At 36.8% G+C, this 18,122-nt stretch overlaps 1 protein-coding gene across 9 annotated transcripts in view; it reads left to right on the plus strand.

Annotated features, from left to right (window-relative positions):
- PRDM5 (PR/SET domain 5) overlaps nt 1-18,122 on the plus strand; it is a 450,522-nt gene that overhangs the window by 285,604 nt on the left and 146,796 nt on the right. For 2 of the 9 annotated variants that reach the window (XM_049885411.1, XM_049885415.1), the window contains exon 16: nt 7,736-11,926. The exons of 1 other annotated variant lie outside the window; for it this stretch is intronic. In XM_049885411.1, coding sequence (XP_049741368.1) covers nt 7,736-7,900 — 165 coding nt within the window. In that variant the 3' untranslated portion in view covers nt 7,901-11,926. Of the gene's footprint in view, nt 1-7,735; nt 11,927-18,122 lie in introns of those variants that run through there. 6 more of the 9 variants (XM_049885413.1, XM_049885418.1, XM_049885410.1 and 3 more) reach the window with 3 other exon arrangements.

The following is an 18,122-nucleotide window of genomic DNA, read 5'->3' on the forward strand; positions in this document are numbered from 1 at the left end:
TATGTTTTCAAGGTTCATCCATTGTAGCATGTATCAGTGCTTTATTTCTTTTATGACTAATATTCCATTCTGTGTATATACCACATTTTGTTATCCATTCATCTATTGGTGGACATTTTGGTTGTTTCTACCTTTTGGCTATTTTAAGTGTTGCTTCTATGGACATTTGTGTACAGGTATTTGCGTACCTGGTTTCAATTCTTTTACGTAACACACCTAGGAGAAGAGTTTCTGGGTCATATGGTAATTCTATGGTTAATTTTTTTGAGGAACTGCCAAACTGTTTTCCACAGTAGCTGCATCATTTTATATTCCCATCAATGGTTCATAAAGATTCTAATTTCTCCACATTCTTGCCAATACTTGTTATTTTTTATTTGGTTATAGTCATTCTAGTGGACAAGTTGGTTTGAAGTGGTATCTCAATTTGGTTTTGATTTGCATTTTGCTAATGACTAACAGTGTTGAACATCTTTCCATGTCTAGCCAATTCTTAGCCCCCCTTTTAATTAGGTTGCTTATCTTTTTTGTTTTTGAGTTGTTAAGCATTCTTTATATATTCTGGATACTCCACGCTTATCAGATACACGATTGCAAATAATTTCTTCCATTCCCTAGACTGTCTTTTCACTTCTTGATAATATCTTCTGATGCACAAAAGTTTTTAATTAAATTAAGCCTAATTTATCTTTTTTTTTTTTTTTTAATTTGTTGCTTGTTCTTTTGGTGTCATATCTGAGAATTCATTGCCAAATCCAAGGTCCTGAATATTTACCCCTATATTTTTTTCTAAGAGTTTTATGATTTTAGCGCCTATATTTATTTCACTTACCCATTTTGAGTTAATTTTCATATATAGTGTGAGGTACAAGTCCAATTTCATTCTTCTACATGTGGACTTCCAATTGTCTGAGCACCATTTTTGGAAGAGACTAGTCTTTTTCCATGGAATGGACTTGTTAAAATCAATTAGCCATAGATGTATGGGCTTATTTCTAGACTCTCAGTTCTATTCCATTGATCTCTATGTCTGTCCTTATGCCAGCACAACACTCTTTTAATTACTGTAGCTTTGTTCATTGAATGTTGCTTTTATGCCACGGATTACAGGCACCATCAGAAGCTAAGAGAGAGGCATGGAACAGATTCTTCCCAAGAGCCTTCAGAGGGAGCATGGCCCTGCAAACACCTTGATTTGGGACTTCTAGCTTCTAGAACTTGAGATAATAAATTTCTATTGATTAAGCAACTCAGTTTGTGACAGTTTTTTATGGTGGTCCTAAGAAAATCATACACCATCAAGTTATTCCTCCAGTGCAATCTAGTCATCACCCTCAGTGAACTGTTTTCAGTTCCCCAAATTAACCATGCTCTGCACACCTCTGTACCTTTCCCCCATTAGGATATGATAAATCCCTGTGCACCAGTACTGAGTCACCTCTTCTATAAAGCCAACCCTCTTCTTTCCAGGCAGAGATGATTGTGCTCTCCTCTTTACCTTCCTTAGCACTTTGCTCATGGCATTGAAATCATTTCTCCCTAAGACTGCAGACTCCCTGTATCAGGCACAGCATGGACTTTGTCATTTTGCACCTACTTATGGTAGGCACATGATACGTGGAAAGTATTTGTTAACTGAAGATGTTTGCATAGAATTTTAATTCTCATCTCTCAAGGTACTTTCTATTAAACATCTTGTTTCAATTTATTGCAGAAACAAAATCAGTTTACCTGCAGCCTGGTAGGAATAAATCCCATTCTTTGGCATGTGGATTAATACTAAGTTGGAGTAGGTTGCAGGGTTGGATAAGAAGCACAGGTAGAAAGAAAGAAAAGGAAGCAGCTCTGTTGTGCTATTTGAACTCTTTCATGCTCTCTCCTGTTTTTAAAATGGCTATAAATGCCCTTGTAGTTAGCGGATTTAATACAAAGCATCAGTTTGGAGTCTCTTACTGACTGCATTTAAGTTCATGAAAACATAAGCTTTTAATGTCTGGGCTGTCAGTTTCACAACTGTGACATCAGGTACTCTCTACTGACATTTAATCCTCAACTCTGGCACTCATTCAACAAGCTGTTGGATTGTTCCCATCTCATCTCCTATTTGAAATTCCTAGGACTTCCTTGATTCAGAGCCATTATCAGTGATTTCAGCATCTTGCTCAACTTCCTTTCCATTTTCTCCAGCTTGCCATTGCTATAATTTTCCCATGGTGACTGTGTAAATGGACTTGCACTTTGCATACCGCACACCACACTGGTGAGCTGAACTGCCTGAGAACCTCCTTTTTATTTTTGAAGAGGCCTTTATTTTTTAAAATGGTATCAGCCAGGAAAATGGAAAAAGCACAGTCAGTTCACATACTGTTAGAGCCTTTAGTAGTAGTTCGCCCTTTCGGTATGGTATAGACTCTGGAGTCAGACTGTCTGGATTTAAATCCTGGGAATAATTTCCTAGTTCTGTGACCTTCAGCAACCTGTTTAACCTTATATGCCTCAGTTTTCTTATCTGTGAAATGGGAATAATAGAAATTGTATCTTCCTAAAAGGGAGGTTGTGAGAATTAACCAAGTCAGTGTTCAGAAAGTACTAAGCAAAGATGTCACTTTAAGGATTAAGGTGCACCTGACCCAAGCCATGGTATTTTTAGTCACTTCATATGCATGCAATAACCAGGCAATGAATAAGGAAGAGCGAAGTAGAATTGATGCCTTTGAATTATGGTGTTGGTGGAGAATATTGAATATACCATGGACTGCAAAAAGAACTAACCAGCCTTTCTTGGAAGAAGTACAGCCAGAATGCTCCTTAGAAGCAAGAATAGACAGACTTCGTCTCACATACTTTGGACATGTTATCAAGAGGAACCAGTGCCTGGAGAAGAACATTGTGCTTGGTAAAGTGAAAAAGAGGAAGACCCTCAATGAGATGGATTGACACAATATCTACAACAATGGGCCCAGGCATAACAATGATCATGAGGATGGCACGGGACCAGGCTGTGTTTCATTCTTTTGTACATAGGGTTGCTATGAGTTGAAATGACTCAAGGCACCTAACAACAACAAGAGTGGCTCCTGGCATATAGTGAGAACTGTATGTTAGCTGTTAAGTTAGGCTTTGTGCCAGACACCAGGATGAAACTGGGAACAAGATGCCATGTCCCCAGCCCTCTTGGAACTCACATTCTTGTGGAGTAGAGGCATTCAACGAGTAAACATGAATAAATATCTAATTTCATGTTATGATGATGACTGGGAGAGAAAAAAATATATATAAGTCTCTGAAAGGGTCATTAGGGAAGGCAGCTCTGAGAAAGTGACATGAAGTAAGCTAAAAGATGAAAAGAAGTCAGCCATGGGGAAGGAGCAGAGGGAGCAGCATGAATCAGGCCTAGAAATGGGGAAATGCTGAGAGTATTAGAGAAAGTAGGAGAAGGGGTGGGGCTAGAGCACAGAGAGAGGGAATGAGAGTGGTCCAGGGTAAAGTTGTAGACACAATTGGGGCCGTATCAGTTGGGGCCTTTCAACCAAATTAAGGAATTTATCTTGACTCTATTTCAATGGGAAGCCATTGAAGAATTTAGCATTTGTTGTTCATTTTGACTTGGGCTTTGAAAAGGGGGCCAGAAAAACAGAAATTAGAGAATACATTTTGAATCTATCTTCTTTATGGTCACAAATTTTAATTTACACTTATTAAAAAAATTTAGAGTTTCTTTCATTTGAAAATACTCTCTATACATACTTTCTTTGATTTCTCCAGAATTATTCCACAGCCTGTGGGGTGCTTATATTGCCCATAGAGATTTAATCTATCTTGCTCCCTTTCTACCTATCTATAGATCTACCTACTTCCCTAGGTAAAAAATATATCATGAGATGAAAAACAGTTCTTATCTCTGAAAACTGATGTAAAGAAGGCTTTTATGTTCATACTTTGAGATAATTTTTGAATACTGATTCTCTTAAGCAAAATAACAGTAGTAAATATTCTAAAATTAAGAGTTTTATTATACTATTTATAGAGAATTCCTTCCTTCCTTCCTTCCTTCCTTCCTTCCTTCCTTCCTTCCTTCCTTCCTTCCTTCCTTCCTTCCTTCCTTCCTTCCTTCCTTCCTTCCTTCCTTCCTTCCTTCCTTCCTTCCTTCCTCCCTCCCTCCCTCCCTCCCTCCCTCCCTCCCTCCCTCCCTCCCTCCCTCCCTCCCTCCCTCCCTCCCTCGCTCTCATACTCTCTCTCTCTCTCCCCATCTTTCTTTTCCACCCTTTGTTGTTCTTTCAACAAATACTTATGGAAAGACTACTCTCGCCCTCGTCTTTCTTAGTCTAATAAGGAGACAGACCTAAAAAAAATCCCACAAATAATTAATTACATTTGAGTTAAGTGTTGTGTAGGAAAAGTGAAGGTTGCTGTGAGAGCATTTAATGGAGAACTTAACCCCGCCGGAGGGGTCATGTTGACATCCTTGAGGAATGAGTAGGAGAAAGCTAGATAAAGAGATGTGAGAAAGGGCTGAGGTAGGCTGATGGTAGGTAGTATTTTCAAGAATCTTCAGGAAGCCTCTCTATCCAAGTTGGTTTTGAGAAAATTCTATTCAGTACCAGTTAATTCCCCTCAGAATCCTTTTTTGGCACATCCTTCCCTCCCTTATTTCCATGTGTGTGTTTGTGTGTGTGTGTGTGTGTGTGCTTGCCTGTGCGCATGCATGTATGTATGTGTGTGAGAGATGTTGTTTTTAAGTGTATCTCCTGAGTAAAGCGTGTAGTTGCAATTTTCATATTTACTGTAATTTCAGCCTTCTCAGTTAACAACGGTACTTATAATACTTTTATATACATTATCATAACTCATAATTTTATAATCTGTCATATTTTATGCTATTTCATACTTCGTGGGTCTTCCCCCTCCCAATTTTTACCGCATAGACTCTTTTGTTTTTCAGTAGCTTGAAAGGTATGTAATCTGTTTTTAATTATGATTACAAAGCTTATCCTTGCAAGGTTATTTCAAAAAATAAACATCCTTTCTTGAGATTGATTGGAGAAGTTGTGTTTGTTTTAGAAAATATTTCTATTTATTTGCAAAATCACTTGATATTCCAAGTGGACTGCCACTCTTTAAAATAACTATACCCTTTTATCTCTGGTAGCTTTTGGTTCACTCCAATTAACATTAGTCTGTTTTTTCCAAACTTCTGATGAATCTTGTTACCAGAAAAGATGAAAGAGGAAAAAATAAGCACTAACATTTATTGAATGTCAGCAGTATAACATACATTTACGTAGATTATTTCATTTAATCTTTGTAATAACCTTATATCATTATTGTAATTTTATAGATGAGGGAATTGAAATGAGTAATTTGTTTGTTCTAACTTCTCTAGTAAGCAGTTGGAGCCCCTGGTGGCACAGTGGTTAAGATCTCGGCTGCTAACCAAGAGGTTGGCAGTTCAAATCTACCAGCTACTCCTTGGAAACCCTATGGGGCAGTTCTGTTCTGTCCTGTAGGGTCAATACAAGCCAGAATCAATTCAGTGGCAATGGGTTTAGTTTAGTAAGCAACAGAATCAGAATTTAAACCCAGGTTAGCTCACCCAGCAAGCACTTATAAGTATTTACTCATTGGCACCATTTTTCTCCTTAGGATACATGAGTAGGTAAAACATACAAAGGCCCTGCCCCAAGGAACTGACTGTCTAGTGAGTGGAGACACAATAAAAAGTATTTTTAGTAACAAAATTACTAGTGGGTCAAAAGGGATTAAATACTATTTAAAAAATAAATTATAGCAGAGTACAGGGTGATTCAAAGATAGGTTGCAGTTTTAAATTGAGAAGTCAGGCTGTTTTGAAAAGTGATTGACTCTAATGCTTATTTCCTTTATACGCTGTCTCAGTTACCTAGTGCTGCTGTAACACAAATACCACAAGTGCGTGACTTTTAAAACAGAAATTTATTTTCTCACAGTTCTAGACGCTAAAAGACCAAATCAGGTTCTTAACCGTGTTGATTCCTTCCTTGTCAGTAGCCCCAGTCTTTCATTGGTTCCTTGGCTTGTGGACAATCCTCACGTGTGTGTATCTGTGTCTATTCCAGTTTTTTATAATGCAGAAGTGATTAGGTTTAGGATCCTCACTACACTGGCATGACCTCATTAACGTAAAAAAGAAAAACCCTGTTTCCAAACAGGATCATATCAACAGGTGCAAGGGCCTGGAATTCACGTTTTTTTTTTTTTTTTTTGGAGGGGGAAGGCTTAATGTAATCCATAACATGCACTATGTTCTACTTACTCGTAAATCAAAGTACATTACTTTTGAACCACTCCATTTTCTTCTAAAATTGGGGGCTTATATGGTGCAATGGCTAAGCACTCGGCTGCTAACAGAAAGGTTGGCAGTTCAAACCCACACAGTGGCTCCATGGGAGAACTACCTGGCAATATGTTCCTGTAAAGGTTATAGCCTAGAAAACCCTATGGGGCAGTCCTACTCTGTCACATGGGGTCACTATGGGTTGAAAATTGCCCAGATAATACCCAACAACAGCAACATGCCCTTCTGAGTCTCTTGTTGTCAGGAATGTAAATTCTCTTTCTGTTAGAAAGTCAGAAAACAGTTTTTGTTTTGTTTTTTTTACTTCGGTATTTTCACAAGCCTCACCTCACTCTGAACTTCAGCTTCCTTTGCAGTATTTTTACAAACCATTTCCTCTCTCATTATATCCATTATGTTCTTCATGGTGTTTTCACACTATATAAAAGTGCCTTAGAATTTTTTACAATGGATGTGCCTTTGAAGAGTTTCACATAAATGGAATTTTTGTGAATAACATCAAACTTTGAATGAAAACATTGCATTAGGAGAATTCCATTACATTTCCTTTTGTAACCTGAATAATTATGCTTTATGTATTTTGTGTTAATTTAATATTTTCATTCTCAGGTTGTTTAATATACGGCGAGGCAGCAATGTGACAACGCATACTTACATGAAGTAAACTTGTTGCATTCCTTAGTAAACCAAGTATACATAATGAGAACTGAAGAAATGCAGTAGTAGTTAATAAACTTCCACTTACGATGCTTAAAGCAGCACTAGCCTTTTACTTCACAAGTGGGACTAAATTGGAAGGATCACTGGTGAGAAATGTCTTGTGCCATTTATAGGGAGATGCTAGCTAGACCACAGCACAGTTTGTTTAAGAGTTTTAATTTTAAATTGAAAATGCACTCCATTATGTAAGAAAGTTACTGTTTCCAGGGAGCTGTTTCTCTACAGGTATTTAAATTCAGTAACTGAGGGTGGAAACCCTGGTGCCCTAGGCGTTAGGAGCTACGGCTGCTAACCAAAAGGTCCGCAGTGTAAATCCATCAGGCACTGCTTGCAGACTCTGTGGGGCAGTTCTACTGTGTCCTAGAGAGTCACTAGGAGTTGGAATCGACTCAACGGCCTGAGGTGTTTTTTTTTTTTTTTTAACTGAGGGGCAAGAGAAGGTGATTGAAGTGCCAGAACACAAATTAAATGCAAGTAACTCTTGGAAACTACAATCAGTTTTCTTTACCCATACCCTTGGATGTTAAATTCATTTCAAGGAAAAAAAAAATTCTTATGACCATTAGTCCATACTTGATAGTAGAATTTGCATGTTGCATAATGTATGTTTTATAAATACGAAGTTAGTATATCTTCATATTTTTCATTATAATATGGTTGGTATCTCTGGGTCTTTCCTAGGTGTGTGACTTGGCCTTTAGCCTGAAGAAAATGTTGATCCGACACAAGATGACTCATAATCCCAATCGCCCACTGGCAGAATGCCAGTTTTGCCATAAGAAGTTTACAAGGAATGACTACCTCAAAGTGCACATGGACAATATCCATGGCGAAGCTGACAGCTAATGGTAGCTGCAAAGCTATTAAACCATTCAGAAGGGCTCCTAATATGAATCCCAGATTTCTCTCACCTGATCAACATAGCGGAAGTAGCCAAAAGTAACTCAAATGGTCTCAGAGTTATTTGCCTACCTTTAGAATCTATAGATGCACATGCAAACAAAAAAGAGAAAAACCCTGCTTTTAACAAGAAATTGTACAAATGGAGAGAAAAAAAAAAAAACTTCAAAACTTTATAACCCTGCAAAAATACTACATGCCTTCCATCTTATAAACAATGGAGAAAGAAGTCATGGCTCTCTTTCATACCCATTTTAAGCAAAAACCTTCTCTCTGTGATGAATTTATTAACCTATGCCTCAATTAGGCCTTTTTTTTTTTTTTTTTCTTAATTGTCCTATTGTGTGTGTTGCTTATTGTGGCTGGTTATTGCTAATATAGCCAGGAAGAAATCAAGATATCCAAATATTTCATTGCATATAAGGGTAAGAGCAAGAGTTTTCCAAGTCTCAAGCATGGTAGTAAGATAGACTATTTTATGAAGAAGCAAACAAAAAATTATCTTATTTAGTAACATCATAAATAGGTCAGTTTAAAATAAAGAGATATTTAAGAACTAAAACATCTATTAAAATATTTCTCATTTTAGAGAACTCTCAGGAAACATGATTTTCTCTCGTCATTCAGATGTAGACATTGATGGTCTAGAATACTTTCATATGATCTACACTAAAATTATCATAACATTTAAGTATTCATCACGCTGCCCCTCCTAAGTTTTATTGGTTATCTTTAGAAATTAACATTATAAAAATATTTACTAGAAATTTAAACATAATAGGTTCTCAGTATTTGTTGACTGACAGAGTGGCCGAGCAATAGTTTATTAGGTGTGAGGAGCCTAGCCTTTCCCTCTCACTCTGTAAACGTGCCTAGAACATGAGGGTGCAGATACAGTAGAGTCCTCAGAGCATTTACATCCACTTTTACAAGTGACATTTTCCAGAATCTTGGAAGTAGGTGGTTCTGAAACCTTTCAGAATTACCCTCACTCACCCTATATAGTTAGGAATCCAGGATAAAAAAAAATCCAAGCCTGGCAATTGCAATGATTGAAATTGTCACTGATGCTCAAGAGAAGTCAAAGCAGTAAGTATGATTTCTTCCTTTAGGTTACATTTCAGTAGAATAGTCAGCAGCAACATGCAGTGAACAGATGGTTTAGGGAGAAAATATGATAAAATACAGTAGTGATGTCAAAATAGCTTATAGGAATAAAAAAAAGAAAAAAAAAAAAAAGGAAGCCCAATTACGAACTCCTTTAATTAGAGCTCACTAAAAAGAGAGGAAATATAATTTTAAGGAAGTTATTTGGTCCTAATAAGTTAAGAAGAAAGGTTGTCGGAAGACACAATTCTTTGACCTCAGGAATCCTGTTTTAGAACTATATTCATGCCCAGTTCCAGTGTTAAAAAGAAACATAAGAATTCTGTTTAGATAGACAGTTAAACTCCGTAAAAAATAGTAAATTTAAAACTCATCAGAGATAACTTTAAAAAATATAAATCCAAGAATTATAATTTAGAAAATATCTAAGTATGTTTATATGTAGCATTTCGCCTCTGAAATTATAGACTGTTTTATAAAAATAGATTTTGATCTTGTTCCTTACTATGCCATTTGTTTCAACAGTATATTTTTAGGCCCAACGTGTTTTCAATTTTATATGACAGTGTGCTTCATATCATTTGAATATAAAAGGACAGCTGTAAAAGTTGGTAGTGCGTATTATTTAAACACATTCTGCTCATTCTTTTGGATGCTGTCTTCACTGTATGGGATGCTTCGTGTCCGGACTTTGTGATGAATGTTAAACTTGAAAGGAGGCCAAATACCAGTTTGGTGTAACCTCAGAAAGTTGCCATTCACAGGGCTGCTGGGAAGATTACCTGTGAAACCATGTTGTCACCGTGCTATGGATTACACTGACGAGGAGCTGGTGCTGGGCTGTATCCTGCTGATGGTATATGGACAGCGAAAATGATAGAAAAGGGTGTGAAGGACCTACAGCTGTTCAAAGGACTGAAACAAAAACAAGTAAACTAAGTCCATGTGTATGCTGAAAATCTTTATCCAGAAAAAAAAATATTTATAAAGTATTCCAAATTTATTAGCACTTGTGTGCTGCAACTTTTAAATCACTTAGAAATAACAAAAAATGAGAATTGGTTTTTTCGTTACATGTGAGAAATAAAATGTATTCACTGAAGAAAATTCTTACAGGCAACTGGAGTACAGGTACCCATTTAGAAGAGCCTTTCTCTTCTTTCCTGCTGTGAAAGATTATGGTGCAGATATTTTCTTGGGAAAAGCCCAACTCCCACACGCCCTGATTGCACTGATTAAGCACTCGGCTGCTAACGGAAAGGTCAGTGGTTTGAACCCACCAGCCGCTACATGGGAGAAACATGGGGCAGTCTGCTTCTGTAAAGATTTACAGCCTTCGGAGCCTTATGGGGCAGTTCTGCTCTCTCCTATAGGATTGCTGTGAGTCAGAATCCACTCAAAGGTGATGGTTTTGTTTTGTTTTGTTTTTTTGATCTTCTTTGTATATTAACTTTCAAGATATTTGCCTATTATTTCACAATCACTGGTTTGTATATTCACTTTTTATTACTATATAGACACTGTTATTAGTTAATTGGTTAAGTGTGATCATCAATTGCAGCATAAAAGTATTTTTTGGTGATTCATTCTGAATTACTGTGTGGGCTGAGGTGTATGTAACTGCAGGGGATCACTTTTATGTGACGCATATACATGCAAGTAAATTGTTGCTCGAAGCTCTTCTGACCCATTGCAGCCAACTCCTTGGATGGGTATGAACGTGGATTACAAACAGCCTCACAGCCTTCATTTGTGCATTAGATTTTATATGCCATTACCTCTCCCAACCCTGGGGGAGGATGGGGGGAGGGGGAATAGAAAAGCAGGAAGTGAGACTAGATACTGAAAATACTGATTTTTTTTCTTCACAAATCTGAACGTTGCTTGTAAAAACTCACCTGGAGATTGTGAATATACGGAGGTAGAACAGGTAGGAGGAAAAACCCTAAGCTTTTACCATTAACATGGAGGTTCATTTACATGTTTGTAAATGTAGCATAACGCCAGCAGCATTTTTATTTATTATGAATCTATAATAAATCTATGTAAACCATTACCAACCACAGTTAGCCTTTAACATTTTATTTTACTGTAGAACTGTGACTCCTACGGTTCTATAGTAAAATACAAATTAAATGCTTTAATGTCGTTGTGTTGTTGAAAGAAGGTAAGATAATCGCCACTGCTGCCGGGCCTCATGCTTCGGTAGTCTGTACATACAAGCCTTCGTAGATGTGGAAAAATATCTCCAAAGCTGAGCCAAGTTGGTTTCAGGGAAGTAAGAAAGAATACCGTCCTTACCTCTCACCTTATTAGGATGACGCATAAAACACAACTGAAAAGGGTCATCACAACAGCCAGTGAAAACTAACAGTGGCATTTCTCAACAAAAAAAATACACTGGTGTTCACAAACACAATTTAAGGGTAATAAAGGTCATCGCATTTAATGCTGTAGGTGTTCCTTTTTTTTTTTTTTTTTTAAAGTGCTGTCTCATCATTTTGGTATTGCTCTAATCTTGTGACGTTTCCTGGATACAAAAATAAACAAGTAAGTAATTCACCACCATCATGCATCTCCAAGCAGTGGATTTAGAAATGAGGCATTGGTTTAATTTTGATTTCTCAGATCCAGCTGAGGCACTAATTCTTTGGAGCTGACTCTCAAAACCTTGGCTACCTTGCACTTAAACTGTCTTTCCCCCTGCAGGTTTTTAATTTGTTGTGTTATAGAATTAAAAAAAAAAAAAAATTACGAACTCTAGAGCCTTCAGTCTGGGCCCTTTCAAAATATTTTAAAATCACCTAGGCCCCTGAAATAGTGTAGAATGTAAAAGCTATCTTATTCTAAAAATGGTGTGTCTTATTCAGTGTTCAAGTTTATTTTCTTCTTTTTGGAAAAAAAAAAAAAAGCCTAACACTATTGTAAAAAAAAAGTTTGTATTTAGTTACAAAATAGGTTACCTAAATAGTTGATAGCATATTTAACTTCCTGATCATTGAAACATTTGGGCAATTAATACAGGTGTTAGTTTTTATTCCTTAGTCCTATGCCTAACATATTAAATAGCTGGAGGAAACTAATCTGAGATTTTAAATAATGTTGGTAATTTATATGCTAAAAATTGAAAATGGGCATCAGATCACTGAAACTTGGTCATCTAAATTAAATGCATTCATATAAAATATCACTGTTTCTGACAAAAAACCCAGTAGACTTAACTAGGAATTAACTATACATGGAAAGCACAAAAATATACCAATTGGCCTCTGCAAAATATTGTAAAAATGGAAAGAACCCCAGCTCACAGTGGGTACTTGAATCATTCCATTACTTCATGTTTTTGCATTTTGTCTTCTTGGAGACCCTCAATAATGTTCTTTTCCTTAAAGTCAATTTGTCTGATACTTTTCACTTAACATTTGACTGGCATGTCTTCTTTTTCATTGTTCTACAGAAAACTTTTCTGTGATTATATGACACTTTTAGATATGTTTCTTGTAAAGCAACCTATAGTAAGATCATAGGGTTGCTGTGAGTCAGAATCGACTTGATAGCAACAGGTCTTTTTGGTTTTTATAGTAAAGTTTCACATGTTATCCTATCTGACAAATGCTGAGTGCTTTTCGGTAGGTGATGATGAATTTATCCTACTTTTCCCCAGACTCATCCAGCCTCTTTTTGGATGGCTGATTGGGCTTGTATCGGAGTCTGTGCTCAGAGAGAAATGCGTTGCTTTACACCTAACATATGAAATTCATCACCGACAATGTGTAAATCTGATAAAAGCCTGACACTCCAGACGTAATCCAAAACTTCCTTCTGCGTGGTTCTATCTGGTTCAGGGTAGCTGCTGATGTACGAGTTAAAGCAGAAGAGATTCCTTAGTTAGTGTTCCAGGGGCTTTGCTACCATGGGCACAGGTGCGAACTGCCAAAAGCTAAACGCATATGCCCCCGCTTATTGGAATTTAGTACTTGAAACAATGAGTCTTCTAGTCGTTCTTTAATATTTGGAAAAGCAGTCCATTAAAAAGGAAATGCATTGACCTTCAACTCTATTTGTTCTTTTCTAACCTAAGTATTAGAATCTAGAGAGCTGAAATTGCCTTTGATGAATAAAAGATCTAAAATTTCAGGCATTGGAAGTAAATCATTATGCTAAATAGATAAAGAATATAGAAGTGGAATGATAACACATTTAATTTTGATTCTGACATGCTTAAACTGGCAAGCGTTGAGTCTTTTTGTGAAATAGATCTAAAGAAACTTAAAGTACGTAAGAATTCTGAAGAATTAAACTTGTGGCAATTACCCAATCATTACTTTTGACTACAACTTGTCTAGTTTTATTATTGAAACATGGGGAGATTTCTCTAGTCAGGTGCACTATATAACTAAGGTAACTGCAGCTAATCTTCCATCTGACAAATAAAGGTCACAGCTTCCTCCTGGAAAGGAAGTAAAATGAAGTGTCAAGTGCAGCTCCGAGTGTCACTTTCAGTCTTTCCTGCTTCTCACATGGAATTCATCTTTTGTGCCATTTCAGCTGCTGCATGACTTTGGTGTATAATCTCCAGTCTCACCGTCAGCTTGAGGGGTTGAGAGGGACTGGATGGTAGTTTCTGGACCTAAATTGTGATACGCACTAAAACTTATGTTGAATCCTTTCTGCTCTGACAATAGGAAATTTCGGCAGACAGATTTAGTTGATTAGGGTATTATTAGACTAGGTATGTGAGTTGAGTCAGTTGGCTTTATACTGAGTAAATCTATTCCAGAGTTTTCTAAGCTACAGATCTTACCCCTAATCAAGCTAACTCAGTAAAGGACACCTGGCTTGTTGCTGGTCAACAGAATCCTGAGAAAAATGATGTGGATGGATGACACAGAACCACTATGATTAAAGGAGAAATTGAAAATGTGCATCCTGTGGAAAGACATGAGTACTGTTGCAAATTAGACTAACTATCAAAGTGAAGCATTAGTGAGAAATGCCCCCATTATTTCTGAAAAGGGAAGCCTGATCAGCTACAAATACTACAGATCGTGAATCTTAAAGACATGACTGTCTTTTCCATAACTTCCAAAATTTCATTAGATGGCATCCATGGGCCCTAAATAGTAGGATAAGTTAGTGTTTCTGGAAAACACAGATTCTCCATATTGTCTTTAGTCTTGGTGTCATTAGAGGCTCTAGGAGCAGTGGATTTGTTTTCCTAGTTATTCATGTGGGTCTCATACTTTGCAAATTAGGTATGTTCATGGGACTGGTCAGGACATGCCCTTCTTTCTTGCTGACAAAGGTGTGGTTATCTAACTGGATGCTTCATAAATTAAAATATCTCAACTTTTGTGAAGAGAAAGATGACTTGGAAACTCCAGTGTAGATATGGATAGTAAATACTGAGGTGCACTGTACCTAAAGTTTTCTTGTTTTTGTGGTGTGTTTTAAGAAAGAACTTACAGGATCAGAGCACCTGGCACGAGCTGCTCTTTCTCCGCACACCACCCCTGTGGAGATTGTTACATTTATCACTCCCAATGAATCAGGGCTCATGGCATCCATGTCCTTGGAAGGTACTTTCCCACATTGACTCTGGTTTGGCCTGTGATTTACTTTGGTTGATGGGAATTTAACAAACTTGATCAAGCAGATACCATGACTTTCCCTCTGGAAACGTTTGCACTTCCACCATGGAAAGAAAACAGGTTTAGCACCTTTGAGGGTGAGAGACCATACGGAGAGAGCGGCCTCGCCATTTTAACTAAGCCCAACTTCTAGCCAATTTAACTGAGTACAGCTCCCTGAGTGAGCCTGGGTAAGACCAGTAGAAGCCCACCCCCCCCCCCCGCTCCAGACAACCTACAGAATCATGAGAAATATTAAATTGTTGATTTAAACTCCTTAGTTTTAGGGTGGATCGTTACAATGTAATAGATAACACAGAGATTAGTAGTAGAGTTTCTACCTTAAAGAAAATCTACAATACGTGGTACTGGCTTTGGGACCAGGGAGCAGGCATAGACTGGAAAAACGACAAGCTGTTGACAGACGCTGAAGGAATGGCAAACGCGTTTTAAAGGATGCTGAGATGAGAAGGTGGTGAGAAAATCACTTTTGGAAGTTTGAAAAGTAGTAACCTATGTTTGGTGATCATGAAACAATTTTCAAAAGTATTTTTATAGTAAAATGGGAGATAAATGTATATCTAATGAACTTGTGGATCTGGCTGAGGAACTTCCCATTCAGAATGGTGAAAGTGCAATTGAACTCTTTAAGTAGTGTGTGATAAGGTATGGGAAGAGGAAGATGAACTAAAGAAGGAATGCTTAGTTTGCAAACAGAATTTGAAAGTAGTATGCATTTTTTTTTTTTTACCCTGGTGGTGCAGTGGTTAAGCGCTACAGCTGCTAACCAAAAGGTCGGTGGTTTGAATCCACAAGACGCTCTTGGAAACCCTATGGGGCAGTTCTGCTCTGTCCTATAGGGTCACTATGAGTCTTAATTAACTCAACCACAATGGGTCTGGTCTGGTATGGTATGGATTGCTCATGGTTTGCTAGGCTGAAGAAAATAGAATGATATTACATTTTCAATTTCTCTAGCCAACAAAAGATTCTCAAAGTAAGAAATAGCCTCAGGGCAAAATCAAATCAAGACTGTTGTCTTTAAAAGTTTTTGTTAAAAAAAAAAAAAAATTTCATTGGAGTTGATTTCAACTCAGAGCAACACTATAGGACAGAGTGAAAATGCCCCATGGGGTTTCCAAGGAGGGGCTGATAGATTCAAACTGCTGACCTTTTTGGTTAGCAGCTGGGCTCTTAACCACTGCACCACCAGGGATCCAACCCATTGCCACTGAGGAAAATCCTTTATTAAGACCTCAGAAAGATTGAAGGTGGTGCCTATTAGACTCCCAGTTCAGTTAGACAAAAGTGTTTCTGCAAATATTAAGGATGTTGTCCTGCAGCACCCTGACATTCCATCCAAAGTAGAGAGATACCTGTCTTAAAAACAATTGCTGATGTGATATTTAGGACGTGGAGATAGCCCCAATTACATCAAGGAATATCTGAAGACTATAAGGAACATAAGTGTTCAAAATGAAAAAGCATCTGGGCCTTAGTATTTTATGGGAAGGGAGCAGGCTGGAAAAACTAGTTATTCAAAAGTATTCAAACAGGGTCATTCCTTACGGAGAATGAAGGATCTCTGTGAGGGAAGAACCAATGAGAACAGTGTATTAGGGAGCCATGACTATGGGAGAGAACTGGGCTCCAGTCAAGGAACATTCCCTGGCCATGTAATGGGAGCTCTGACAACATGCGCCCAGGGGGATTTCAGAATTTCTAGGGTTTAGTATGTGCCTCCTATTCCTCCTCTGTAAATAGGAGCAATTTTATTTCTATATAGGACTAGTCAGGTCATTTCATCTTGGGTAAGTTTTGGCAGTTTGTAGTTTTCAAGTAATTGGCCAATTGGTCAATTTCATGTAAGTTGTCAATTTTATGTGTATAGTTGTTGATAGTATTCTTTTATAATCTAATGTCTTGGGGTAGGGTTTAGTGATACCTTCTCCTTCATTCTTGATATTGGTAATTAGTTATTCCTTTTTTTTTTTCTTGGTTAGTATTACTAAAGATATCAATTTTATTGATCTTTTCAGAGAACCAGCTTTGGTTTTCATTGATTTTCTGTATTTGACCCCTGGATTATTTGTAAGTGTACAATTTAATTTCCAGTTACTTGAAAACTTTCCTGTTACCATTCTGTTGTTGATTTCTTGTTTAATTTCATTATGAAAGAGACCATACTTTTTCTTGTTTCAATTATTTAAATTTGTTCATGTCTGTTTTATGATCCAGGATATGGCTATCTTGGAGAATGTTTTGTGTGCACTTGAAAAATATGGATTCTACTGTTGCGGAGTGAAGTGTTATCTAAATGTCAGTTAGGCCTGTTTGACTGAACATGTTCAATTCTTCTATACCATTGTCGATTTTCTGTCTACTGAGAAAGGAGGGTTGAAGTCTCTGATTATTATTGTGAATTTGTCTATTTCTCCTTTTAATTCTTCAGTTTTTGCTTTATGTATTTTGATGTTCAGTTGTTGGGTAACATGCCCATTTAGGAATGTTTTCTAGGTGAATTTACCCTTTTATTATTATATTATGTCTCTATCCCTGGTAATTTTATTTATACAGAAGCCTACTTTGATACTACTCCAACTTTCTTTTGATTAGTTTTCATTTGATAAACTTTTTCTCATCTTTTTACTTTTAACCACCTATATCATTATATTTGAAGTGAGCTTCATGTAGAAAGTATATAGTTGATTCTTGTTTTTTAATTCGATTCTGACAATCTCTTTTTTAATCTGTATGTTTTGACCATTTGCATTTAATATTATTATTGATATTTTTGGATTTAAATCTACTATTTTATTATTTGTTTTTGTTTTTTCCCCTACTGCTTTACATCACTTTTGTTTCTTCTCCCTGCCTTCTTTGGGGTTATTTGAACATTTTTTTATTGTTCTATTTTATCTATTGTGTTTTTTAATGTATATATTTTATTTATATAGTTTTTTAGTGGTTGCTACAGGGATCCCCATGTACATACTGAACTTTTCAAAGTCTACTTAAAATGAATATTTTACCACTTCAAGTGGAATGTAGAAATCTTACCACTATATAGGCCCTTTATTGTCCCCTCTTTATGTCATAATTATTTTATATATTACATCCACATACATTGAAAACCCTATCAGTCAGTATTACAGTTTTTGCTTTCAGCTGTCAAACATATTTTAAAGAACTCAAGCAGGAAAAAGTATGTTATGTATTCCCAAACATTTACTACTTTTGTTTCTCCTTCATTTCTGACTTCCCAAGTTTTCTTCTGAGATCATTTCCTTCCATTTGAATAGCCTTCTTTAACAACTGTTCTAGAGCAAGTCTGCTGGCAAAAAGTTTTCTCAGTTTATCTTCATCTAAGAATGTCTTTATTTTACCATTCCTGAAGGATATTTTAAATGGGTATAGAATTCTGTAGGACA

This window comes from Elephas maximus, chromosome 5, assembly GCF_024166365.1.
Source record: "Elephas maximus indicus isolate mEleMax1 chromosome 5, mEleMax1 primary haplotype, whole genome shotgun sequence".
In the NCBI taxonomy this organism is placed as follows: domain Eukaryota; kingdom Metazoa; phylum Chordata; class Mammalia; order Proboscidea; family Elephantidae; genus Elephas; species Elephas maximus.